At 48.1% G+C, this 26,548-nt stretch overlaps 1 protein-coding gene and 1 long non-coding RNA gene across 2 annotated transcripts in view; one reads left to right on the top strand and one right to left on the bottom strand.

The window, feature by feature from the left end:
• Positions 1-348: 348 nt before the first annotated feature.
• The window catches only part of marchf9 (membrane-associated ring finger (C3HC4) 9), a 41,534-nt gene continuing 15,334 nt past the window's right edge, over positions 349-26,548 (top strand). Inside the window, exons 1-2 of the mRNA XM_067976492.1 lie at positions 349-1,281; positions 19,230-19,385. Of these exons, the coding sequence (XP_067832593.1) occupies positions 895-1,281; positions 19,230-19,385 (543 nt within the window). The 5' untranslated portion in view covers positions 349-894. The remainder of the gene's footprint in view (positions 1,282-19,229; positions 19,386-26,548) is intronic.
• The window catches only part of LOC137307157 (uncharacterized), a 70,647-nt gene continuing 58,092 nt past the window's right edge, over positions 13,994-26,548 (bottom strand). The window contains exon 4 of the long non-coding RNA XR_010959057.1: positions 13,994-14,620. This is a non-coding gene — a long non-coding RNA (uncharacterized lncRNA). The remainder of the gene's footprint in view (positions 14,621-26,548) is intronic.

Genomic DNA, 26,548 nt, shown 5'->3' with positions numbered 1-26,548 from the left:
GCCTGGTCAAAGAGGTAGGTTTTAAAGAGAGCTGTCCTTTATTCTTTGGTATGTTGGTACAGGTAAAATGCAATATTGCAACAAAAAGAAATCCGAGCCTGGAAATATAAAGGGATAGCAGCAGAACGATTGTTCCCGGCAACTCCCGCCCTGGTTCCCCACTGTCAAAGGCATTGAAACTGACAGGGGGCCACTTCAGATTCCGCGGGAAATTCACATGTGGGCCACGTCAACGCGCAGCCGCTTTCAGCGGAGGAGGAGGGCTTCAATAGAGGGGGGGGGGCGGTTGAAATCCCAATAAATGTTTTATTTGAAATATTAATACCGGAAGAAGAAGCCATGTTCAGTTGGGTGAAAGTCAGTGACTTAAGGTGTCCGGGCAGTGACCTACATTGAGCCGGAGACGCTCGGGGTGTGTGTATTGGGAGGAGGAGGAGGGAGAACGGTCCAGGTTTTGGTGGAGAGTCGCATCATCCAGGAGACGAAGGCATCACTCGGGCTCGGGCTAGTTTGAAACGCACACACGTCGGGTTTGCTCGGCGCAGACGTGCGCGGGTTCGGGAATGTGGCAAAAAAACATGAAAGAGGCCGGCGGGCGGCGCCTGATGCCGGGAAGGACGGGGATGGGAGAGAGCGGATCACAAGAGCGGATCACCCGCTGGTGAGCACAGCCCCTTCCTTCCACTCTTTTCCCCCCTCCTTTATATCTATACACCCGTGGACAATGGGATGCGCTGATACAATGGGACCGGCGATTTCTTACGCAGCACTGGTTTTACGCCCAATCTAGGAAATTTGTCTCCCAGGATTTTTGGACGCATTTTACCAGTGATCAATAATCCACTTTTTTTTGTTTTTGTTTTGCATACGATTTAGTGCAAACACCAGATGTAAATGATGTTCAAGTATCACATCCGCATGGTTTTCAATGACCTAAAGGTACTGGTTTTGATGAGATCTTTCGCGATGCAAAGGAGCGAGCAGGATTTGGAGACGGGCCGGAGAAGGGGGGGAGGAGGAGGAGGTGGTGATGGAGGAGGAGGAGGAGGAGGAGGGCGGCTGGCCAGAGCAGGATGCGGCTGGCCTCCGTTCCCCAATTGCTCGTCCCGGGCCGACGAGGATTGTTATGGGTCGGACGGTGCCGGAGCTGGAGGAGGATACGATGAGAAGGAGAGGAAGGCGCCGCTCCAGACCGGGATGGACTCGATGTCCCTCAGCAGCAGCCTCGAGAGTGGGATGAGGAGTCCATTGTGCAGGATCTGCTTCCAGGGACCAGAACAGGTACAGTAAGGATAAATGCTGAGATAGTACATTCTGCACACATATCCCCAATGAGATAGGTTTTTCAGCACAGGATCTGCATCCAAGGCTTAGATTAAAGGAATAATGAAATAACAGGATTTGTGCATTTCTGCAAATGCATATTTATTACAGATTTGCATTGAAATGTTATTCCTCGAGTATAGGGTGATCTCATTGAGGTGTTTAAGATTTAAAAGGATTTGATCGGGTAGATAGAAATAAACTCTTTCTTCTGGTGGGGGGAGTCCAGAACAAGGGGGCAGAACCTTAAAATTAGAGCTAGGCCGTTCAGGGGTGATGTCAGGAAGCATTTCTTCACACAAAGGGGAGTGGAAATCTGGAACTCTCTCCCCCCAAAAAGCTGTTGAGGCTGGGGGTCAATTGGAAATTTCAAAACTGAGATTGATAGATTTTTGTTAGGCCAAGGGTATTAAGGGTTACGGAACCAAGATATGGATGGATAGGTAGATGGGGTTAAGATACAGATCAGCCATGATTTAATTGAATGGTGGAACAGGCTCGAGGGGCTGAATGGCCTCCTATTCCTATGTTATCATAGAAGAAAATAGTTTTCATTGCTTTTTTGGCTACTGATTAATATCCAAAGGGCAGTAAATTGAAATCACTGGCAATGGCAGTTGAATATTGGAACTGGTCTGAAAACAGAATCTGCTGCAAATGCACAGCGTCTGAAAGGGATAGGTTTAACCGCTTCAGACTGGCGCCCCCTTATCAGAACTGACACGGTCAGACTGGAGAGGTCCCTTTCCAGGATTGACCAAAATAAATTTTGGTGGGAGGGGGAAACGGTAGCTGAAGGTCAGAGAGTCCAGCAGGAAAATGGGGGAGATATGCCTGAGGCCTGAAGTTGGGAGGGGCAGCCTGTCCAAGAGGGAGGTCAGATACTGTTCCAGAAGTTTGCGTTGAGACTGAATCTGATTTTAAAACCGGTTTTGTTTCTTAGTTTGATGAAATTAGCTACGGTATACTGACCTTTTTATCCTTAAGTTTTTTTGCGATGATTGATTGTATCATTAATCCTTCGGTCTGGAAGGGGAATTGGTGGACATATGGCAATTATTTCAGTGCTTAAAGTTCAGTCGATGGTTCCAACCTGGAGTTTTGTTCTCACGGTTTACGAGGTCACATAAACCACCCCAGTATGGGATAGATGGGCCGAATGGCTTCCTTCTGTGCTGTAACCATTCTATGACTCTCTTTGAGAAGATTACTGCTTTGTAATGTTGTCCATTTTTCCCCACATATTAGTAGGGCTAATTTTAACCAACTCGCCAGGTGGGAAACCCATGGGATCGGGTGGAACGCTGATTTTTACAGCCCGACTGATATTACTCCCCTTTGTGGAGCATGAAATCGGGTGGGGTGTAAAACCAGTGTTACACCTGATCCCATCAGTTTCCCAATGGGCAAGTTAGGTTAAAATTGCACCCCCCCTCCCATTGACTGCGTACTTTTGGCCTGGAAGGTGAGCCACTGCACCTTGGGTTCCAAGATGTGACCTGAGATGTTCAGTGATGCCCTGAGACTTTAGCTGTGGTCCCTGTAATGTGCTCAGTCATTTCTGTAACCCGAGGTCCAGTGGTTTTCTGATCCAAGGGGAAGATTTCCTTTTAGTTGCTCTGTGTTGGTGACATTGTAAACATGGTGGGCCGATCTCCTGTATTTGTTATTTCTAGCAAAATCGTAAGTGCATTTTAAATGACCAGTGAAAACCTCCCCACATAGTGCTGAGTACTGGAGTAACCGGAACCTTCCTTGATGGATCTCATTCTATGGACCGGAGCACATTCAGCAATAGCAAATATTAATATCTGATCCTGTCAACACAGGATGAGGTGAAGTACTGGTGAGAGTTTTGTCTCTCTGTCAGTTGTTTTGCATTGTGTTCTGTTCTGACTTGTGGTTTGAATATTGCATTGTGTCATGAACTTGTTGGTTCATGCTGAATGGGGGAGGGGTAGACACGTGTTCTGACACGTGAGGGAGTGCTGCACCGTCTTTCAGATGAGACATTAAACCGTAGCCCCGTCTGCCTTCTCAAGTGGATGGAAAAGATCCCATGGCACTATTTCAAAGAGTAGGAGGGGAGTTCTCCCCGGTGTCCTGGGGCCAACATTTATCCCTCAACCAGTATCACTAAAACAGATTATCTAGTCATTATCTCATTGCTGTTTGTGGGACCTTGCTGTGCACAAATTGGCTGCCACGTTTCCTGCATTACAACAGTGGCTACACTTCAAAAAGTACTTAATTGGCTGTAAAGTGCTTTGGGACATCCTGAGGTTGTGAAAGGTGTGATATAAATGCAAGTCTTTGTTTTCAGAAGCCACTGGTGGGACATCAAACTGCATTTTGCCCTGTATGATCCACCAATCTATGGGGGGGTGGGAGCAAGAACTGAAATCCAAATTGGGACAACACTTAACTCTTCTAATGGATCTGAAATAGGCCAATCTCGTGCTTAGAAAAATTCCCAGATATTAGTGCGGCCTCTGTTGCCTATTTCTTTTCTACATTTTTTTGATCGTTTTCAGCTCCTGCAGTTGAGGGATTCTGGCTCCGTGGATCAGTTGGTAGCCCTCTCGCCTCTGAGTCAGAAGGTTGTGGGTTCAAGTCCTACTCCAGAGACTTGGGCACATAATCTAGACTGATACTCCAATGCAGTACTGAGGGAGTGCTGCACTGTCGCAGGTGCCGTCTTTCGGCTGATGCGTTAAACCAAGGCCCCGTCTGCCCCCTCAGGTGAGTGTAAAAGATCCCACGGCACTATTGGAAGAAGAGCAGGGGAATTCTTCCTGGTGTCCTGACCAATATTTATCCCTCAACCAACACCGATAACGAAACAGATTATCTGGTCATTATCACATTGCTGTTTGTGGGATCTTGCTGTGTGCAAATTGGCTGCCGTGTTTCCTACATTACAATAGTGGCTACACTTCAAAAGTACTTCATTGATTATAAAGCGCTTTGGGGCGTCGTGAAAGGCGCTATATAAATGCAAGTCTTTCTTTCTTTCTAGGAAATGGAATGTTTTCCCATCAATTGCAGTCAGTGTCAAGGACTCTGACCCAACTGTGTGCCTTAGTCCCAACCTCAGGAGAGTAGCCCTACCACACCAGTGTGACATTTCCACTTTTACACCAGCTGTCCTCCAGGCCTCTCCGAGTGAGAGTGGCCATTCAGTGCTCATTGGTGCAGTGGACTTCTACCCACTTGCAACTGGCATGTGACTGTCCATATTTATCTTGTGTAAGATTGCAACAGCCAGCAGTGAGAGGAGACTTGGAGGCCATGGGTTTTTGCTGAATTTAAAGCCAATCCCTGAGGTGAAAAGACAGTGTGTTAACTCACTGCACCAACCAGGCCACATGCTCCTCCCACCCTTAAATACCATTGAGTGCACCACAGAATGGAGAGGGGGGAGCAGCTTTTTGCAGATGAAAACACCACTTATGTCTAATTTTAGTAATGGGGCCAGATTTTGCTGAAAGAATAATGGTGTCGGTACGCTGTACTACGTTATTACTGCGCAAATCGGCCAGTAACTTGTAGCGAGGAAGAGGTACCCTGTGAATTGCGAATCGCCACAAGTTTGCTTTGTGAAAATGGCATCTCATCCTTAACATCCCCGTTATTTTCATAAAGCTGCTGCATTTGCACATTAATTGGCCATTAAACTCACCACAGAAAGTTAAGACTTGTAATTGACAGCGTAAGTACCCCTTTAATGATTTGATAATTGTTAATGACTGTCAATCAACCTCTCTGGCCCAGAAAATGAACAATTATAAGTGTGGAGTCTCATTCCTTCAGGTTGTGAATTGTTTTAGGAGATATTAAAAATGTCAAATTTTAAATTAAAACTTTTTTTTTACTTTTCCTTTCTGTCTTTCTCTCTCTCATCAGTCTTTTTCTTTTCCTCTCTTTATTTCTCTTTCTGTACCTGATTTGACATTGAATTCACCCCTTCCGCTGTTTATTTCTCAATCTTTTAATGTCATTGTTTATGAAGATAGACTGTTGGTGCCGTTGTTCACTAAGGTCCCAGATGCCCTGTTTCCCTCGCCACGCCGTTATTGGCTCGCGCTTCCAGCAACTTTGTGGACAAAAATTTTTAAAACCTAAATGTGCGCGAGCAAGTCTAACTAACTGGGCACACCGCGAGATGCCCCACTCCAGCAAAATCTATCCCATTGTTTTTAGGATTTAGACAAATTGGTTTCTGATTTCTTGCAAGCTGCAGTGGACTTTAATATCATTAAACTCGAAGCCCCGTACCCATCATAGGATCTCACAGCACGGAAGACGGCCATTTGGCCCATCGTGCCTGTGCCGGCTCTTTGAAAGAGCTATCCAATTAGTCCCACTTGCCCCTGCTCTTTCCCCATAGCCCTGGGAATGTTTCTTGTTAATATCACAAGACTGGCAGCAGTTGCAACACTGAAAATGGCCGCTGGACCCACCCACTTTGTAGTCCCACAGTTGCACTGTATTCTATACTGTGTTTGTTTAATCTGCATACAATTGATTGCAGATCCTGCTGTAAAATCCACAGCCAAGCCCCTGGTTTTGTGTTCTCCAGATACAAAGCAGTGTTCTCTGCCCCCCTCTCTCTTTATTGAGGGTGAGACTGTCATTTAAACATGTTCTGGTGAATTTTGCACTCCCACGTTGGGTGTTGGCAGTCCTGGAACTCCTCCTGCACCTGGACAATACTTTAATTCCCCACACCAGCCACCCTGTGGTCTCGCTGAGTGAGGTTGCCAATGAGCGCCACATTACTTTTGTGCTTTAAGCCCATGCCCCCTAGGAACTGGGCAGAGACTGGTCAAAATCCTTTCATGTAGGACCTGTACAGATAACAAAGGGGATTTTCATGCCATCAGTCCAGGCTGGATTCAAAACCCAGGTCCAAGAGCTGTGTATTAATTGCTTACATCACCTGACCACCATAGAAATACTTCGAAGGGTTTACAAGAAGGGATTGGGGTTGGTTTTATACATCTGTGTCCCCCTCGAGTACACTTTACTACAGCTGAGGATATAATGGGCCGAATCTTGCTGGAAAAATAACGACGTGTTAACGACCCACGCCGTTATTAATGCCCAAAATGGCCAGAAAGTTCAGGGGATGAAGAGATAGGCCGTGTGTTGTGAATCTCTAGAATTTGCTGGTTGATTTACACCACTTCTCCGTTTGCTTCGCACAAACGGCATCTCGCCCTCAACCTCACCGTTACATTCTTAAGAACTTGCTGGACTTGCGCATTAATTGCTCATTAAACTCGCTGTAGAAAGTTAGGGCTGGTGATTAAGAGCTTAAGTACCTTTTTAACTGTGATAATTGTTAATGCAATGCCAATCAACCTCCCTGGCCCAGAAAGGGAACAATTTAAACTGTCCAGTCTCATTCCTGCAGGTTGTAAATTTTTCGTAGGGATTTTAAAAAATGTAATTTTAGGTTTTAAATTTCTTTCTTTCTTTCTTTTTCCTTTCTGCCTCTTATTGTCTCTCTCTCTCTCGTAATCCAATCGTTCTTTCCCTCTCTTTATTTCTCTTTCTGTACCTGATTTGACTCTCATTCACCTTATCTCCTTCTCCGTCGTTCCCTCTGTTTCTTTCTCCATTCTTAAATCTCATTTATTAAGCAGATACACTGTTCACTAAGGTCCCAAGTGCCCCGTTGTCCTCACCACACCGTTATCAGCTCGCACCTCTAGCAAGTTATGGGGCAAAAGATTTTCAAGCTAAAGGGTGCAGAAAAAGTCCAACAGTACATGCCGTGAGATGCTCCACTCTAGCAAGATTTGGCTCAATAACAGGATATTTAATCCTTTTAATACCAACTAGCAATAGTATTTGTGCTGGTAACTGATACAAAAGCTGCTTTGGGTACACCAGCAAATATACAATAAAGTCCAAACATCTGTGCACACAATACGCAGAGGGACATCTGTGCAGTGTCCAATCCCGGCTACGATACAATTATGGTGGAAGTAGATGGCATGGGGGCACAGAGCATCTGTATGCCAATAGACTGTGCCACGGCATAGGACACACCTTGGCATGATTCCCCACTATTGTTGACTTCCTGGTCTCGACAACTATGGCGAGTCACTCAAGGCTGCTCTTTCTCACCTCCAAGCAGCTGGCAGAAGAGTGGTACTGACGAGACGTTTGGTATGTCGGTGCCATGCAGCGAGTTATGATCTGGAATGCACTGCCTGAAAGGGCGGTGGAAGCAGATTCAATCGTCCCTTTCAAAAGGGAATTGGATAAATACTTGAAGGGGAGAAATTTGCTGGAATATGGGGAAAGAGCAGGAGAGTGGGACTAATTGGATAGCTCTTTCAAAGAGCTGGCACAGGCACGATGGGCCGAATGGCTGTGCTGTATGGTTCTGTGTCATTTCCCCGTCAACTCAACCTGGGAATGAGTACTCACCTCACTCACTCCTCTATAGAATTGGAAAGCCTCTTCTATACAGAATTTCTGTATTTATCTTTTGCAGATTGCCATTGACGGCTGGTAGAAACTTAATCTGAGTCCAGCCAAGCTGGGACGTACAGCGGCTTATTGAAAGATAGAAAGAAAGAACTTGCATTTATATAGCCCCCTTCATGACCTCAGGATGTCCCAAAGCGCTTCACAGCCAATGAATTACTTTTGAAGTGTAGTTACTGTTGTAATGTAGGCAACGCGGCAGCCAATAGTGACATGGGATCTTTTACATCCACCTGAGTGGGCAGATGGGGGCCTTGGTTTAGCGTCTCATTCGAAAGACGGCCCCTCCGACAGTGCAGCGCTCCCTCAGCGCGGCCCCTCCGACAGTGCGGTGCTCCCTCAGCACTGCACTGGGAGTATCAGCCTAGATTTTGTGATCAAGTCTCTGGAAGCCACGACCTCCTGACTCAGTGGCGAGAGAGTGCTACCCACAGAGCCCTGGCTGATGTTTTAGAGGAAAGTAATTGATCAGAGCTCCCTCTGATGGCTCAATAGGGAAATGCGCTATGATGGTGAGCCCGATTAAAACCAGGAAGGTCCCACATTTGATTCTTGATCTGTGCTGACCTCACTCAGGATTAGGGAGGGGAATAATGAGCCAAGGTTCCCACTCCTGATCACTATCCTGTGACTCCAGGTGGAAAAAGTGTGTTTGTTTGTTGGGTGAAGACAGAATCAGGCTCGTCTGTGATGCCATCCACAGTAAAATAGCCCGCTGATATGGGGCAAAACTTTCAACTTTTGGCGGGGGTGTAAAACGGGCGGTAGCAGATTGGCCGCCTGTTATTCCGCCCCCTCTACTGATTTTCCTTTCGGGCGGGGTGTGTAACAGGAGCTCAATCCTCTACTGCCTGTTTTACATCCCCGCCCAAGTGGAAAGTTTTGCTTGCCTTTTATGGAGGCTCACATGAAGAATGGCTACTTGAATGAGGCACCAGAAGGTGACTGTGAAGCTGTTTTCCCCCAACATGTCGGGACCTTCAGGGGAGGGAGGAGAGGGAAGAAAGTGAAACAATGAATGTGCAATTTGTAGACGTACAGTGTCGATCATTCTGTAACTCATCTTTGAACCTGTTAAAAATGCAAAAATCTGGAGATTGGTTGGTGGCAATGGATATAGTGATGTACTAGTTGGTGTACATGTCTGTGTATGTGAGTGAACAAGTGTGAGAACGTGTGTGTGTTGTGCATGTGTGTCTCTGTGTGTGCGGAGGTGTGCGTATATGTGTGTGAATTTGAGAGGTTTACATAGTGTAAAGTTGTCTGTGTAACTTGTTCCTTTTGTGCTTTCTAAATACCCTGCATATTTTTTTTTACTGTTTTATGTAAATCTCTTCTAATCCTTCTTCTTCCATCTTTTTAGTTGCCTTTGGTATTTTCTACCTTTTTTTTCCCCTCGTTTCCTTTCTCTGTCAATTATTCTGGCTCTCTTGGCTTTTCCTTATCTCCAGTTAGCGGAGCAGCTGTACTCGACACACGGGCAAGAAAGGAATCATCTCAAAAATGATAGGATGCTTTTGTATTCCTCGTCAAAGTGTGGGGGTGGTGGGTGGGAGCGTAGCTGTCTCAAATGCTGTATTTATGTTGCAGAACTGCTTGAAGGAATGGGATTGTAAAGTTGCCTGAAGGGCTCTGTGCCGTGGAATTGACTTTACAAGGTATATTGGGGGAGGGGGCAGTTTCACAACCCTGGACGAACTCGAGGCCCAAATGTACACGCGCGAAAGGGCACGTGTTTTAAACAACAACTTGCATTTCTATAGCGCCTTTAACATAGTAAAACGTCCCAAGGCCCTTCACAGGAGCGATTATCAAACAAAATTTGACACCGAGCCACATAAGGAGATATTAGGACAGGTGACCAAAAGCTTGGTCAAAGAGGTAGGTTTTAAGGAGCGTCTTAGAGGAGAGAGAGGTGGAGAGGGGTGAGGTTTAGGGAGGGAATTCCAGAGCTTAGGGCCTAGGCAGTTGAAGGCACGGCCGCCAATGGTGGAGCAATTAAAATCGAGGATTCGCAAGAGGCCAGAATTGGAGGAGCACAGAGATCTCGGAGGGTTGTAGGGCTGGAGGAGGTTACAGAGATAGGGAGAGGTGAGGCCATGGAGGGATTTGAACACGAGGATGAGAATTTTAAAATTGAGGCGTTCCTGGATTTTAAATCATTTACAATGTTGCTTCTGGTAGCTGGACCTTCGCCAGTGGCTGGGAAGCAGGCAAGAAACTGGTGTCACGAACCAGAACGGATGGGCGCAGTCCATGGGCTGCTCGAACAGATTGTGGCCTCCAATTCAGGCAGCAAGAGTTATATTGTTATATATTATGTAGAATGTACAGCACAGAAACAGGCCATTCGACCCAACTGGTCCATGCCGGTGTTTATGCTCCACACGAGCCTCCTCCCACCCTACTTCCTCTCACCCTATCTGCATATCCATTACAATATATAACGGATGTGGGGGTAACTCTGAACCAAGGCGGGTAAATGGAGTTAAAATACAGATCAGCCATGATCTAATTGGATGGCGGAACAGGATCGAGGGGCTGAATGGCCAGCTCCTGCTCCTATGTAAACCACCATCATCAAAGTTCACTCTTTTCCTTTTAAATCTGTTTCTGATTAACACAGCTGAACACATAACTCACTAATATTTGTGCAGTCTTTGAGAATGGTTTAATTGCACATAACAAATGAATTAATGAAAATGCAGATACGATGGTGAAAATTTCAAAAAAGGCCTGAATTAGGAAAAGATTGATTTTTTTTTCCAAGTTGCTATATGTAATCGGCAGAAAATCAAAATGAATTGTCTTTTATCCCTCTTAGTATATAATTACAGACAATTTACCAGTGATTGCGAGCAGTTTGAAACGAGCTCTATATGGCATTTTGGTGCATACGGTTTGTGTTAAAACAAACAATTGCTGAGGGAAGGAGGAGAACGTCCAGGAATAGCCAGAGTTGGACTACTGAGTATCTGGAAATTCAGCGCGGTACCGGGGGAGCGTTGCACTGTCTGAGGGGCCAGTACCGGGGGAGCGTTGCACTGTCTGAGGGGCCAGTACCGGGGGGGCGCCGCACTGTCGGAGGGGCCAGTACCGGGGGGGGGGGGCCATCTTTCGGATGAGACGTTAAACCGAGGCCCCCTCTGTTCTCTCAGGTCGGTGTATAAGATCCCATGACACTATTTCAAAGAGGAGCAAGATGATCTCCTGGTGACCGGGCCAATATTCACCCCTCAGTCAACATCAACCAAAACCAGATTGGGGCATATAACTGATGGCAGGCTTCTAGCGTGTGCCCAAAACAAGAGGACCGAGGCTCGACAAAAAGTGGGCCTCGTTGTAATAATCGGGCCGAGCTGCTGGCATCTGTCATGCCTCCAGAGGCAGCTTGTCTGTGTGGCCCTCAAGTAAGTCATGGGAGGGAGGAGGGGAACGGGAGGAGATTTAACAGTTGCTCGAACACACGTGCAGGTTGGGCGCGTTGCTAAATTCGTCATTGTTGCGCTAGGATTCAAAGAGAAGCAGAGCCATTCAACTTAGCCAGTCGCTATCCACGATAGTGGGCATCTTTCCAGGCCCTGCAGTGCATCAAGATGGTTCGGTTTTCTTGGATTAATAACAGAATGAATTCATGGGTATTTAAGATCTGAAGACCAGGCTGTGCTGTGTGCCAAGCCAAAGGAAGAAACAGGAACTGGGCACAATGGGCTGTTGAAGGCATCTGGCAAGGAGACAAGTGCTGCCAGTGGCTCTCGCAAATGCACAGGGAGAGCCAGAGGTGAGTTGAAAGTGTGAGGGGGGGGGGGTCCGCTGCCAGCTGCCAGGTTTGCAATGAGTCAGTAATGTGAGGAGACAGCTGGGAGGCTGATAGGCAGATGGTTGGTCAAACTTCGAAAGAAGACAGAGCAGTGAGTGGAGAGGCACAGGGAAGGTGAACAGGACACTTAGCATCAGGGCTACGGCACCAGGCAAGGGCTGGTGTTGGGTCACAAATTGAGGTGCAGGGCAGCAGCTGCAAGAGACTTAACTAAAATGTTACTTTATTAACTGATGGGAGTCATCCCACCCGTCCAAATTATTTACATCAAGGTGTTGTTTTGTGATTAATCTGTTGACTAGTAATGGTTGGGTCTGATCAGCCTGCCTGGACTGAGGTCAGTTGATGCACCTCAGCTGTTGATCCTGCTGAGATCCGCCCCCTCACTGGATGGATCCTGGACCCTCCCTGGTCTGTACGAGTCAGTACCACACTAGGAAAGTTCAGTCCCCCCTCCCGGCACGAGCCATTGGGTGAGCTGCTCTGTGAGTTTTTAAGAAAAACTTTCCAAACCACCGCCCAACCCTGCGGGTAAAGTCTGCCCATCTCACCACGGACGTGTGCTCACAGAGCTTGTCTGCCATTTCTCACCCTCTTCTTGGCTTTTTTTTTTCATTTTCCTTTTAACATTTGTTCATGAGATAGTTACAGGTGAGGAAGGCCATTCAGCCCATCTTAATTCATCAATCCAGAAAGACCCCACAGACTTGCCCACCCCCAGTTGCTGCATCTAATTGTTTCTTAAAATGAATCCAGGGTTTTAGCCTCCACTGCTCTCTCTGGGAATCCATGCCATGTGTCAATCGCTCTTTGTGTGAAGACAGACTTCCTGAGATCAGTCCTAAATTTACCTTTTACTAGTCTGAACCTGTGTCCCCTTATCCTTCTCCCACAACTTCATTTAAAGTAAGATTCCAGGTTAACCTTTTCCATTCCCTTTTCTATCTTGTACACCTCGCGAAGATCACCCCTCAGACGCCTCCTTTCCAGGATGGAGAGCCCAAGTCTCTCCAGTCTTTCCTCATAACTCAGACCCCCCCTGATATTGGGGATCAGCCTTGTGGCTTTTCTTTGCGCTGCCTGCAAGGGGTGGAATATCTCCCTTGTTTCTCGGTGACCAGAACGGAACACAACACTCAAGGTGCGGTCTGACCAGAGCTCTCTAGTTTGATCATGATTTCCTCTGGTTTGTACTTGACTGTTTTGGCCGTGTAGTTCAATATTCTATTGGTTTTGTTGATTGCTGCTCTACATTGGCTGGACATGTTGAATGTCAAGTCTATTAAGACTCCTGGGTCTCTTCCAACCTAATTTTCACCTCTTTAAACGCTAGTTCATGGAGTACGTGTGTTGCCTATTTCCTTCCTGTATGCAGCGGATACATTTATTCAGTGTCTATAGTTAATCTCTGAGTAAACTCATTGAGAACGAGGAGAGTTTGAAGATCAGAGAATAATACCGTTGACATTCAGCTGAGCAAACAGACCTGCGTGGATCATGAGCATTGGTTGGAGGCTGAGCTGCTGAGACCACAAGCCATAGAGAGACCGGATTGAAAGGGGAGGGTTGGGAGGTTTCCTCTTGAGTGTCCTTTTCAATGTTCTCCCAGGGCTTGATGTTGAAGGGAAGTCCATCGTTACCAAGGTTTGAGGTGGTTCAGGTAAAACTTTGAGATGTTAGTGGTTCAGCACAGATGTGAGTCCTGGCTTGCAAGTCTGGCTATGTTTTACTTACCAATTCCTCATCGGACCTGCTCGTGACTCCACCACCACCAGAGTATCTGGAGTCAGTCGACTTAAATGCTGGCTGACCCAGATGCTTGGACCAGTCTGGGTGCAACTTAGGTGCCCGCTGCGGGGTGAGGGTGGTGGAAGGTGAGGAAGTAGCAGTGCTGCCAGGCGGCGTTGGTGAGGAGCCGGTAGGCCCAGCTTCAAAGCTCTCTTCTCAGTATTAATTGGTCTCATTTATGGGGGGGGGCTATAAATTGTGCTTCAGAAATCTCGGGGGGGCTTCTTGGCCATGACCCACGTGTGGAGACCCCTGTAGGCCTCACTTTTGCCAATCCATGGACCAGGGAGCTGCAGGAAGTCAAGTGAGGGAGGTAGGGGGGCGGGGGAGGCCATTTTGCCAGCCGCCACCTCTTTGTGACGTTGTGGGCCTTCTATGGTGTGGATGAAAATTCCACCCGCCCCAGGTCCCTGTACGAACTCAGCTCGGCTGCTCCATGGGGCAGAGACTTGGTGTTTACTGGTCCGATCCGATTGTGCCCCCCGCCCCCCCCCACCTTCCTGGACCTAATCTGCCTCCTTTACCCCACATTGTACCCCAGGCCCCGAGAAAATTTGGGTCCATTATCTAGGTTTTAACAAAAAGAGCCTTAATTGACATATCCTCATTCAACAGTTTTCCATTTTATTTTGGGTACATAATTTAATCTTTGTATTTTAAGTTTCCAAACCATTAAATGTGTCCGCCTTTTATTATTTGGAGGTTGGATGGTTGGGGAGGGGGGGCGTTTTGTGGGTGTGGGTGTTTATATGGCAGGGCCTATCCTTGTTGCCTAGCGACCTCCAGCCCTCTAGTACCCTTTCCAAGTGGCCATTCGTCACTTGCAAGCCTAAACAGTGAGTGCCAGCAGGCTAGTTGGCCACGAGAGGCATTGCAGCTTAGTGTTTTTTTACTTCTGTGTTTGCCAAAACATTGCAGTGCAGTGATGTAAACGGCGTGCACGTGTTGTCATCGTGACAAAAACGTCCAGTGCTTCTGTTCTCCAGCCCCGGCTCGAAAAACGGTGCCTCTTTAAATAGCGCTGTTGATTGATCCCTTTTCGGTGCTGCATTTCTTCCCTTGTCATCTGCCCAGAAATGCTGTCTGTCACCAAACAGTTGTGCTGGTGATTTTCTTCATCAGTGGCTGCGTATTTTCCGAGGGATTCCAGCTTTGTTACTTTTGCTTTTATTGATTCTTTGTGAGCTGCAAAGACAGCAATGCAGAATTCAATATAGATTTTTCACTGCTTACGGAACACTTTGTTCAGAAATCCTGTGCACTGGGCCAGGTTGGGCAACGGTCTCGAATCCGGAGACCTGACACTCTGACGTGTGATGTTATTTCTGCGCCTGTGTCCAGACTCCACTGTGTAGTTTATGATTGAACTGAGACAAAGGTTTGAGTGAAACCAGCTTCTTTCAGTCCAGGCCTGAGTAGGCATGATTCCACAGGACAAACTGTACTTCCAATTCAGCACCAGTTGGGTAGTTGGATAGTCTGGAATGTTGGATGTACAGTGAAGAGGAAGGGGGACGTTTCGCTGGGCGGGTGCGGCGGAGGGGGACGTTTCGCTGGGCGGGTGCGGCGGAGGGGGACGTTTCGCTGGGCGGGTGCGGCGGAGGGGGACGTTTCGCTGGGCGGGTGCGGCGGAGGGGGACGTTTCGCTGGGCGGGTGCGGCGGAGGGGGACGTTTCGCTGGGCGGGTGCGGCGGAGGGGGACGTTTCGCTGGGCGGGTGCGGCGGAGGGGGACGTTTCGCTGGGCGGGTGCGGCGGAGGGGGACGTTTCGCTGGGCGGGTGCGGCGGAGGGGGACGTTTCGCTGGACATTCACCACCAATCACTTTCCAGCAGCTGGCTGGTGAATTTACTCACCGAGGGAGTGGGAGAGAGAGCGAGAGCGCCAGGTTTAACACCGCCTCTGGCAGCAGGCAAGAAGGATCCTCTTTCCATTTTTAATGTCACTGCTTCAGAAGGCTGACAGCCAGTGAGAAAAGCTCAGCACGGTGCACTGCACTCTGTAAGGAACTGACAGCAACAATATTTCAGCTGCACAAAGGTCGGCTCCACACTCAGCTGGAAAGCCTAGTGTTGATGAAAACCTCAGACTGAGAGGGGGTGGGTGTGACCTGGAGGAAACAAATCACTAAACCCAAGCTTGGCCCTGAGTAACTCAGCTGCATTTTCTTTTTGCTCATTTGAAAATAAATATAGAGGCAAAGGCACAGTTTCCCGCTTCTTTTCTCTGGGCTGCGCTGACTCGTGCTGGAATAAGAAACGCAGCAGCCAATTTGTGCGCAGCAAGCTCCCACGAGCAGCAGTGTGACAAATGACCAGATCATCTGTTTTTTTTTTAGTGATGTTGGGTGAGGGTTAAATATTGGCCTCAGGACACCGGGGAGAACTCTGCTACTTTTCTTCGCAATAGTGGCTGTGGGATCTTTTACATCCGCCCGAGAGGGCAGACGGGGCCTTAAGGCTTGGCGCTTGTCAACATGGGCCTTGGGTAAGTGGGACATGTCCTTACAGGAAGGAGGTGTGCTCCACATTTTGTTCCCATGTAGGTTTCTCAGTAGCCTGGGTCTCAGACGATGGATTTTCTGCTGATTGACAACAGAAAGAAGTCTTGTGATTGATTAGAATGTTACAATCAACATAGTATCACTGGAATAATTCCACTGAGGGCAGCAGTGATAGGGAGAGTACATGAAGTGTGTTTAATTGGGGTAGGCGGCCTGATCTCTGAACACTCCTCTACTGGGCTGTCTCATCTGCCTGTACATCCCAGTGCACAGAACACAGTGTGTTCACCTACAACCTGTTGATATTAATGGTTTCAAACACTCTGCTTTTCCTCTCGCAGATTGGACTTTTGCTGCATATTTTCTCTCTCATTTTCCTGTACCCACAAGCATTCAAAAAACTGGAAGTTACAAGTGTGAACGTATATTATTTCCTCTGTGTGTGTGTGTGTGTGTGTGTGTGTGTGCGTGTATATGTATGCATGTGTCTGTGTATATGTCTGTATATATGTGTGTACATGTGTATGTGCCTGTATGTATGTGTTTAAGTATATGTGTGTTTGTGTGCATGTACACAGTGGTGTAGTTGCAGTTTTAGAAGTGGGTTTACTGTGTCGGAGCGCTGGGGACAGGTTCCCCAGAAAATGTTCATGTTTGACACGTCTTCATTCGATGACATTGGAGTAAACGTTCTCACCCAAAGTATGATGGGACATTTTAATTACACCACAGGAAGCTAATTATTTTAGTAAAATTTAAATGGGAGGTTAGAATAAAAATCAAAATTCTGGTAGTTTTGAAAATATAGTAAAACTAATTGAAAATGTTTTGTGAAAGGGCATTGTACCGTCATATGGTTTAGAAGAAAGAGGAGACTTGTTCCCGTCTGTTAATGTTCTGCCCTCCATTGCTGGACTGATGCAGGCTCCAGGGCTAAATTTAAATAGGGCAATTTTCACTGTTTTTATTCCCATTTGAAATGCTTTAACAATAAACTTAATCTTGTTGACACCATCATTTACTTCCTTATTTTCGGAAGAATTTGATTGATTAGGGCGTTTAAAAGCAATATATGCTTTCTGTGTTGGCAGCCTCACTTAATAACCGAAGAACTGGGATTAGAAAATGCATATAATTCTTGACTATGAATCTCTCTTTTTAAACTGAAGGGTGAATTTGATTGAGTTCGCCCAGTCCAATTTAACAACTGCTTAAACGTGTTACAAAGAACCTGCTACACTGGTTGATTCTACTAACTTGTACCAGACACATTTGATGGCTGAAAGTACACTGGGCCACACAGGCAGTAACGAAAAAGGCTTCAGGCTACACTGGCAGGCACCACAGGGGCCTCCGCAGTTATGTAACTGTCAGCCATGGCTTAGTGGGTAGCACTCTCGTCTCTGAGACAGAAGGTTGTGGGTTCAAAGTCCCACTCCAAAGACTTGAGCCCCATAATCCAGGCTGACAATCCCAGTGCAGTACTGAGGGAGTGCTGCACTATCGGAGGTGCCGTTTTTAGGATGAGACGTTAAACCGAGGCCCCGTCTGCCCTCACAGGTGGAAGATCCCATGGCACTATTCAAAGAAGAACAAGGGAGTTCTCCCCCAGTGTCCTGGGGCCAATATTGATCCCTCAATCAACATCACTAAAAGAACAGATGATCTGATCATTTAACACACTGCTGTTTGTGGGATCTTGCTGTGCGCAAATTGCTTGCCGTGTCTCCCTACATTACAACAGTGACCACGCTTCCAAAGTACTTCATTGGCTGTAAAGTGCTTTGGGACGTCCTGAGGTTGTGAAAGGCGCCATATAAATGCAAGTTCTTTCTATAAAGTGACAGATTTAGAACATGGAACGGGTCAATACACCACACTTACAAGTGACGCAATAATGGGTTTCAACACTGTCAGGTTATCACATTGCATGCCTCTAAAGAAATGAGCCACGGTTTGGTAATGACTTTATCGTGATGGTACTGCCCCTTTAAATGGAACTGTAGTTTGGAGGGGGGCGGGTGGGAGGGAGGGAGGGGAGGTGGGAGAAGTTCCTGGTCAAAATGTAGGCAGTGGAAATGACCAGATAGCAGGATCAATATCTAACTGAGATCACTGGGCCACCTCAATGACCCGAAAATGTATTTAATAAATCTTTACACCTACATACCCACAGGTGTGCTCCTGATTGCTACCCAGTAAACCCCCCCTCCCCACCCCCACACGCTAGAAAATTTGAGTGTGTCTGGACATTGGAGGATGACAGCAACTGACTGGGCTGTGATGCATATCACAGATGAATAGCCAGTCAATCCTCACTGTCTGGGCTCACATGAAGAATGCCTGTTTTGGATGAGGTACTTGGAGGGCTGCTGTATCCCAGCAGGAGTTGGGGGTGGAGGGGGAGGAAATAAATCGCAACACAAAAGTTCAAATCCAGGTAAATGTGTTGCTCGATGTGATGAGTTGTTGCTAAGAGTATTTTTTTTTAATGTACTGTAGTGTGAAAATAACAGGGTTGTAGTGATTCAGGGTCCCTGTGGGGATGTCGTCTCTAATTGTGCCATGTAGAGTGGATAATAATAGACTCTCTATGTGTGGGCTGTGTTATTGCAGTTGAGGTAGAAGATCACTGTGCTCTGATATACGTTGCAGTCAACAGTGGCAACTCTGTAACGCTCAGCCTTAAAATAAAAAAATTCTTATCTATTGAATAGACTGGCATAAGTGTCAGCTTGGCTCAGTGGTTGCGCTCTTGCCTCTGAGTCAGAAAGCCCTACTCCAGAGACTTGAGCCCCATAATCCAGGCTGACGTTCCCAGTGTCAGTACTGAGGGAGTGCTGCACTGTCAGAGGTGCTGTCTTTCGGATGAGATGTTAAACTGAGGCCCCATCTGCCCTCTCTGGATGTAAAAGATCCCATTGCACTTTTTGAAGAAGAGCAGGGGAGTTCTCCCTGGTGTCCTGGGGCCAATATTTATCCCTCAACCAACATCACTAAAAAAAACAGATGATCTGGTCGTTTATCACATTACTGTTTGTGGGATCTTGCTGTGCGCAAATTGGATGTCGCATTTGCTACATTACAACAGTGACTACACTTCAAAAAGTACTTCATTAGCTGTGAAGCACTTTGGGACGTCTGAGGTCGTGAAAGGCGCTATATAAATGCAAGTTCTTTCTTTAAATGCTTGTGGTTTACTTCGTGCAACACCTATAGGGAGACGATTCATTCTCCCCACTCCCCCCTGAGTACGTGTGATTAATCTGCTCTGTATTGTGTTTGTTTTGCAGGGTGATTTACTGAGCCCCTGTCGGTGTGATGGCTCCGTGCGCTGCACGCACCAGCCGTGCTTGATCCGCTGGATCAGCGAGCGAGGCTCGTGGAGCTGTGAGCTGTGCTACTTTAAATACCAGGTCCTGGCAATCAGCACCAAGAACCCTCTGCAGGTCAGTCGGAGACGTTCCCCGGCAAGTTGGCAACCGGGCAAAAGAAGTGCACTGTGGATGTATTTCCTCTGTCACAGTTTTAGTCTCCTCTTTGGCCTCTCCATGACAGATCTCCCGCCCCACGGTTTGAGTGAGTGTACACGATGGCCCCCCTGCCAAAGCTTCAGGGCTGTCAGATGGTGTCTTGAGCTGCCTAGTAGTAATCCATTGCTTTTCTCCTGTGCTGGAAAGTGCCTAGTATCTGCTGTGCTTTGCCTCCCCTCTTTCCTCCCCCCACCAACCCCCGCACACGTCTGCAATCCAAAAATTGGCTTTTAGCGTGGTGCAGAGCGTTATGGTAATGGCTGGTGCTGCAGAGCGAGGGTGGGGGGGTGTCAGGGTTCAGTGTTGCTCACTTCTGGATCTGCGCTGTGCCAGGCAGAGAGATGCTTGGAGGCTGTGCCATCTCTGTCGGAGGAAGGCAATAATCAGGGGGGGTGAATCATGCCAAGGGAGTCTCTACTGCCTCCTGGGTGTTGGCAGTGGATTGGGTGCAGGCTGTTGGTTCTGGGTGTTGAAGAATAAGGGATGAACGTTGTGTTTTTTTTAAAGTGGGGGGGGGGGGGGTGGTGGTAATTAGCAAAATACCCCATAAAGATCGACCTGGAGGGCATTGTGGGCATGAACCAGTGTTCCACTACTCTGGGTTGCCATGCATTGGAGCTCCAGTGCATTGTGCCACCCAGTCACAAACTCCTTTGATGCCATGCACAGTGCCCATGCCATGCTGGTGGTAGCTATCCATTTACTGCAGTGGACCACAGGAAAAGATAATTCCGCTAAAAGGGTAGAACCAAATAATGCCCCTCCACCCCCAGCTTTTCCCCACCCCTTTTTACAAACTAAGGGTTCAAATGGCACTGTGGGATATTAATTCCAAACTCATTAACACCTTCCTGTCAAATTCCACTGTCCACGATTTAAATAAAGCTGTCGGTGCTTTCAGTAAAATAGCAGGCCGAGGAAGCTGATGGGAAGGTGGTTGTGATTATACGGCACCATTTCAAACCGCATTGGGGAAAGAATTTATTCACAGACAATCAAAATGACGACAGGCTTTTTAAAAGACCTAACTGCCAGGGCAGAACGTGCCCTCAGCTCGTACACCTTCCAGGCCTGAGACCACAGACTGTAAGGCCTCTTTTACACGACAGGTGTAACGACAGCTTTCGGCCCACACTGACACTGAGGTGTGGTGTAAACCCGGATCAACTTGGACCCCGATTCTGCAGCAAAGCGGAGCGAGACTTCCTCCCTCACAGTCTTGTTCCATTTTGCTCCAGAGGCGGCTTGGGTCCTGACTCCAGATTGACACCAACGTGTTAGTGTCAGCAAGCAGTGAACACACTTTGCACTGACATCACAACCGTAGTGCAAATGATGGCCAAGACGGACAGACTTACTGACTTAAAACATCTATATAAGAGGGAGACGGGAGGGATTCGAAGACTGTTGTGTATGTGGAATTTCCCTGGAATCTGCAGGAGATTATTTTCTTGTAAACCTGCAGTCGTTTCACCACCCCCCCCACCCCTAGTTTGGAGGCCGGGGTCGAGTTTCGCTGGTACCAGTTGCCCTCTGCTACCTTGCTCACTTGCCCATTCATTATGTTGTGAGCCTGGACAGCAAACGCCAGCGGGCCATTCAACTGTAGGTGGCTTCACCGTCCTGCCTGATCCTGTCATCACCCCGGCATCTGCACACGTGCACTTTCCAGCAAAGTTGTGGGGGGGTGGGGGTCAGTGAATAAGAAATTGGGAACGGCACCCCTGGTCGACTCTACCCCTCCCTAACCCACGTCATTGGGGGAAATTGTAGCATCTCTGCTTCCGCACTGGCGGAATTCAGCACGGACCGGGGAATCGGACCTGGGATTCCTCCCCTCCCTCTTGCGCCATATGGCTCAGTACCACACTGGGTGGCGCAGTTAACCTCCTGAACCATAAACCTGCTGGCGAAGGGCAATAGTCTTTTGGAGATGTCGCTTGAAAGACACCACAAAGCTTCTGATAATAGCCCACAGTAACCTGACTGCCCCCTTCAGCTCCGTGCTGGAATAGTCTCTGCTTTCTTTTGTACAGGTTAGGTCACCGTGTATGTTTTTTTTGACCCACGACACAATTGGTAGAGGGGGGGAAACAGAAAAATTATTCTTAAAGGGGCAGTGTCCTCATGAAAAGATGCTTGACAAAGGTTTCTCATTTGCTAACAAAAACCACAATGCCATGGTTACATCGAATGTGCTTGTGACATCACTGTGATGCAAACCGAGTCTCTCGACACAGCTCTGCAAAGAACTCCCCGCCCCCCCCCCCCCCCTACCCACCACCGAACTCTTTTTTTTCTGAAGACAGTGCCCCCTTTAAAGATTGAAGCAAGTAGTTTTATTTAATGAGTGATAAATCCAATGTTGTGCACGGGGAGTTGAAATATGAACTGGGGGGAGGGTGGGGGGGCTGATCTAAACTGGGTTGCCTGTGAGTTAATCAGTTTGGCCTACTGGTGAAAGCATTCCTTGACATTCACTCTCCTCTGGACGGTATCCTCGAATTATGGAGCACTGGAGCATCAAAAGAATTGATGTACTCCCTGCAGCTAGAATAAGCCAGCTATCAAACCTCCCAGAGTGTGTATGTATCTCTCGGTCACCTCTCCTCTAATCCCAGTGCACACTGTTACGTATCCAGTTGTAGGACTGAGGATGAGCTGTGAGATGCATTGTTCTGTGACTGTAATATGCTCGGCCCCTGATGACTGACACCCAGGTACCTCGAGGTGAGTTACAAGGCAATAATTGAGAGGATTAGACAATGTCAAGTATGTGACTGGCTGAATAACGGCCGTAACAATCAGTGCCTGAACTTCCCTTTGAGGTTCTGATCTGGAAAGATGGCACATCTTTAAATCTATAGATTGGTTTCTTCCTATCCGGCTGGAGTCCTTCTGATGTGGAGCTGTTATTTTTAACAGGTGCCAGCCCGTGGCGCAGTGGGTATCGTTCTCGCCTCTTGAGTTAGAAGGTTGTGGGTTCAAGTCCCGCTCCAGAGCCTTGAGCCCATGATCTAGGCTGACATTCCCAGTGCAGTACCGAGGGAGTGCTGCACTGTCAGAGGTGCCATCTTTTGGATGAGATGTTAAACCAAGGCCCCGTCTGCCCCCTCAAGTGGACGGAAAATATCTCACAGCCACTATTTTGAAGAAGAGCAGGGGAGTTCTCCCCAGTGGCCTGGGACAACATTTATCCCTTAACCAACACCTAAAAACAGATTATCTGCTCATTTATCGCATTGCTGTTTATGGGATCTTGCTGTGCGCAAATTGGCTGCCGCGTTTTCTACATTACAACAGTGACTACGCTTCAAAAGTACTTCATTGGCTGTGTAGCGCTTTGGGATATCCTGAGGTCGTGAAAGGCGCTGTATAAATGAAAATTCTTTGCTTGCTTTCTTTACAAGTTAAGCCTGGAAGTCCTTGGCATAACAAGGACACCTTGGTGAACACCTGCACTATTTTTGCACTAGAGAGCAGGTGTCCCAAGAGAGCCAATCAGCAGCCAGTCCCACCCCGGGGCCGTTTGGAGGTGGTGACTTGTGGGCACTGGAGACCCGCATTAGGGTCATTATCGCCGGCATCATTGGCAGCTAAATGCAAAGCGCACCAGTCTGGCACATGGCACATTGGGCTGCGAACCTTCCTGTGAAGCTGGCATTGCCGCAACAGCTGATGGGTGAGCTGCCACGCCATTGAGGTCCAACCTGCACCATTTTGTCTACTGTGGCAGGAGCATCCAAGCCTTTTCTCTTCATGGGCCTCTTGGGCGCCCACCATAGGGTCTTGGGAAGCCAGGTATGAAGTTCAAACCCCACGCTCCCGTTAATCTCCACACATCTCGGCTTGCTGAAATGAACAGATCTTGGTGTTCTGACTTGTGTTGTCTGGAAAGGGCTGCTTCCCATACCTTCAGCCCCACGGAATTCAAGCAAGAAGCCAACGAGTGAAAAACCAAAACGCAAACAGGACTGAGCTGTCTGGGCTCTGTGGGCCATGTTGGCCAGGCCTCGTGGGTTGCATATGACCCAGGTCTACCGTCCAAGGCATGGCTACCTGGGAATGGCCGAAGACCAGTGCCTTTAGGAGGCTGATGCTATACAGAGAGGCCATGACACAGCAGTGCCGTCTCCTCAATGAAAACCTCCAGACACTTATCAACCCTCCATATGGCACCGCCAGTGACAGTCAAAGTCACCTCGGCTCTCGATCTATGCCCCTAGCTCCTTCCTGGCTGGCACTGGTGGCATCGGCAGTGTGGGCCAGTCTGCTGTCCATGGATCTACTAAGGAGATCGTGGATGTATTATTCAGCACTTTTCACCAGCGGGGCAACACAATTCCACTGGTCTGCTGGCTTTCTGAAAGCCCATCAGATCATTGACTGCGCCCATGTTGCCATCCGGGCTCCTGTACTCCTTTACCCTGCCCTCTGTGAACCCTAAGGGATTTTGTTCTTTCAGTGCCCAGCTGTTACGAGACCTCCAGCTCGGGTGAACGCCTCTTCTCTACAAGCCCTTTTAAGGCAATCCCTCTTACTTGAAGGGAGAGCGGAGGGATGGCTCCTGGAAGAACTCTGTGGCTGTGGCTCGTGACCCCCTTTTGGCCGAAGGCAGAGTGCAGCTACAATGGGTCTTGGGCTGGAACAAGAATATTGTGAACATTGCACATCCCAGTGTTATCAGGGAGCGCCTTACAGTACAACCCCTTCCAGGAGCTCGCAAAGAACCCTCGTCTGCCGCGTGTTCCATAACGTCACCTTGCAAAGAGGTCACGCCACAGAGGTTGAGGAACAGGATGGAGGAATTAGCTGCTGATCCACTCGTGCATCAAGGGAGATTGGTGGGCCAAAATGACTTTTGGTGAGCTGGCCCATTTCTTCAAGCTGCAAATGAACCTTCCTCCTACACTTTTCCTGGGTACTTCCTCAAATCCCATCTATTCCCACCTTTTGCTGGGCTCCTGCTTTATTGTTGGTGCATGAATGTCGATGTGTTTTGCGATGGTGGCAGATTGTGTGTGATGTCGGATATCTAACCTAGTGCATCTCCAAAGAGATTCCTTTCTGGAAATGTGCTGGCGGCCTGCTGGTATACACTGGCCTGCTGGGATTCTGGTGCCCTACACCTCCTTGTAGCGTGCATAGCAATGACCCTCACTTGAGTCAAAGGATGTGTGGTGGTGAAGACACGGGACGGTTGTTGAGAGCCACCCTCCTCGGGCACTCCCTTAACACGTCTGAGAGCAGCACTTTGGACAACTATGTCAATCCCTGCTACGAGGTTATCTCCATCTGATCTCCCAGCATCCTGAAGCTGGCCAAGAGTGATGTCTTTTAAGATTGGAGCCCGGGGCAGCAGTGTGAGAATTCATGAAGACCTATGCCCACTGTGCCCGTGATCTGCGCCACCCCGAGGGCTCTGCTGCAGATGGCACAGTGGTTGCTCCGCATTTCATGGCAGACTGCACCGTAGACAACAGATCGGCCAAGATTGTGAAGTTCTGGCTCACGGACCCCTTCATAGTCACCCCCAGAATTTGCGGTGGACACAAGTGACTGATATAGGTAATGCTCCTCAGACAGAAATGTTTGTTAGCAGCCCCAGTGGGGTGCCTGCTGAATCCCTAGATGTTGGCGCAGAGGCAGGAGCTATTTGTAGAATTCTCGCCAGTAGGTGCCTGGCCTTGAACAGCCAAACACCACTTGCACCTCCTCACCCATGCACTGTAACTCACTCCAACATTTATCCCTCAACCAATGTCACTAAAACAGATTATCTGGTCATTATCACATTGCTGTTTGTGGGATCTTGCTGTGCGCAAATTGTCTGCCGCGTTTCCAAGTCAACAGTGACTACATTTCAAAAGTACTTAGTTGGCTGGAAAGCGCTTTGTGACATCCTGAGGTTGTGAAAGACGCTATATAAATGCAAGTTCGTTCTTCCTTAACCTTGCTGTCTGGATCCTCCTGTATGTAGCTGTGCTGATTGTTACTGGTGCTGAGAGAAGTTGGCTTCTTTCGTTCAGCTCCTCCATTCCCGAGAAAGCAAGAGGGGGATAAAAGATGTTAAACTGCTGCCTCATTTACCCACCCTTGAGCATTCCTTTCAGTGGATCTGATTCTCTGATATAATCCAGTGTTACTCTGTTGGGATGACAGGAACATTACCAGCCACGAACCTGGTAGATAGCTCCTGCTCACTGTCCCCAATTTCCTTGCTGCTCTCCCATCCATTTCTGTCATGGTCGACCTTCTCGAATGGGGTCAGGGTCTTGGGTGCTTTGGGTTCCCACCAGCGTGGGTCTGCTCCCGCTGATAATACGACATGTAGATGGAGCACTGGTGGTGTCTGCACAGCTTCAAGTCTGTGCTGCCTGCTACACAATGAATAGGTACCAACCTGCTAGGCTGACGTGCAACCATTCCCCTTCGAGAATTGTTGCTGTATACATAATGTTGACTTCTGGACTGAGTTGTTGAACCTTGCCATATAGAAGGATCCTCATTCATGCAAAGTGTCCATTGCCCTGGTCCTCCCACACCCGTCATATTGATTAACATCCTCTTACTAAAATTTGGTAGGCCAAGATTTTTTTTCATGCCTACTTGTGGCACCTGCTTGTCATGCCCAATAGTACTTTTGGCCTTGCTTTAGCAAATTTCTTTAGGCCTGACATCTTTCTGTTGGGATGCCAAATGCCACGCTGCGCCTGGGAGGAGTTTTCTGGGTTACTTTTAGGTCCCGTGATTGATCGGTCTGTGGGGCCATTGCTCGGGTGCCATGTTGTGACTGAGACCCAGATCATGGGTGTCAGCTGTGGCTCAGTGGGTAGCACTCTCGCTTCGGAGTCAGAAGGTCGTGGGTTCGAGTCCCACTCCAGAGACTTGAGCCCCATAATCCAAGCCGTCACTCCCAGTACAGTACTGAGGGAGCACTGCACTGTTGGAGGGGCTGTCATTCATTGGATGAGGTGTTAAACCAAGGCCCTCTGTGCCCACTCAGGTGGACGTAAAAGATCCCATGGCCGCTATTTTGAAGAAGAGCAGGTCCTGGTCAATATTTATCCCTCAACCAA

Source organism: Heptranchias perlo, chromosome X (genome assembly GCF_035084215.1).
Source record: "Heptranchias perlo isolate sHepPer1 chromosome X, sHepPer1.hap1, whole genome shotgun sequence".
NCBI classification, from domain to species: domain Eukaryota; kingdom Metazoa; phylum Chordata; class Chondrichthyes; order Hexanchiformes; family Hexanchidae; genus Heptranchias; species Heptranchias perlo.
Note: the sequence above shows the minus strand (reverse complement) of the source record. Positions and strands in the feature narration are given on the sequence as shown.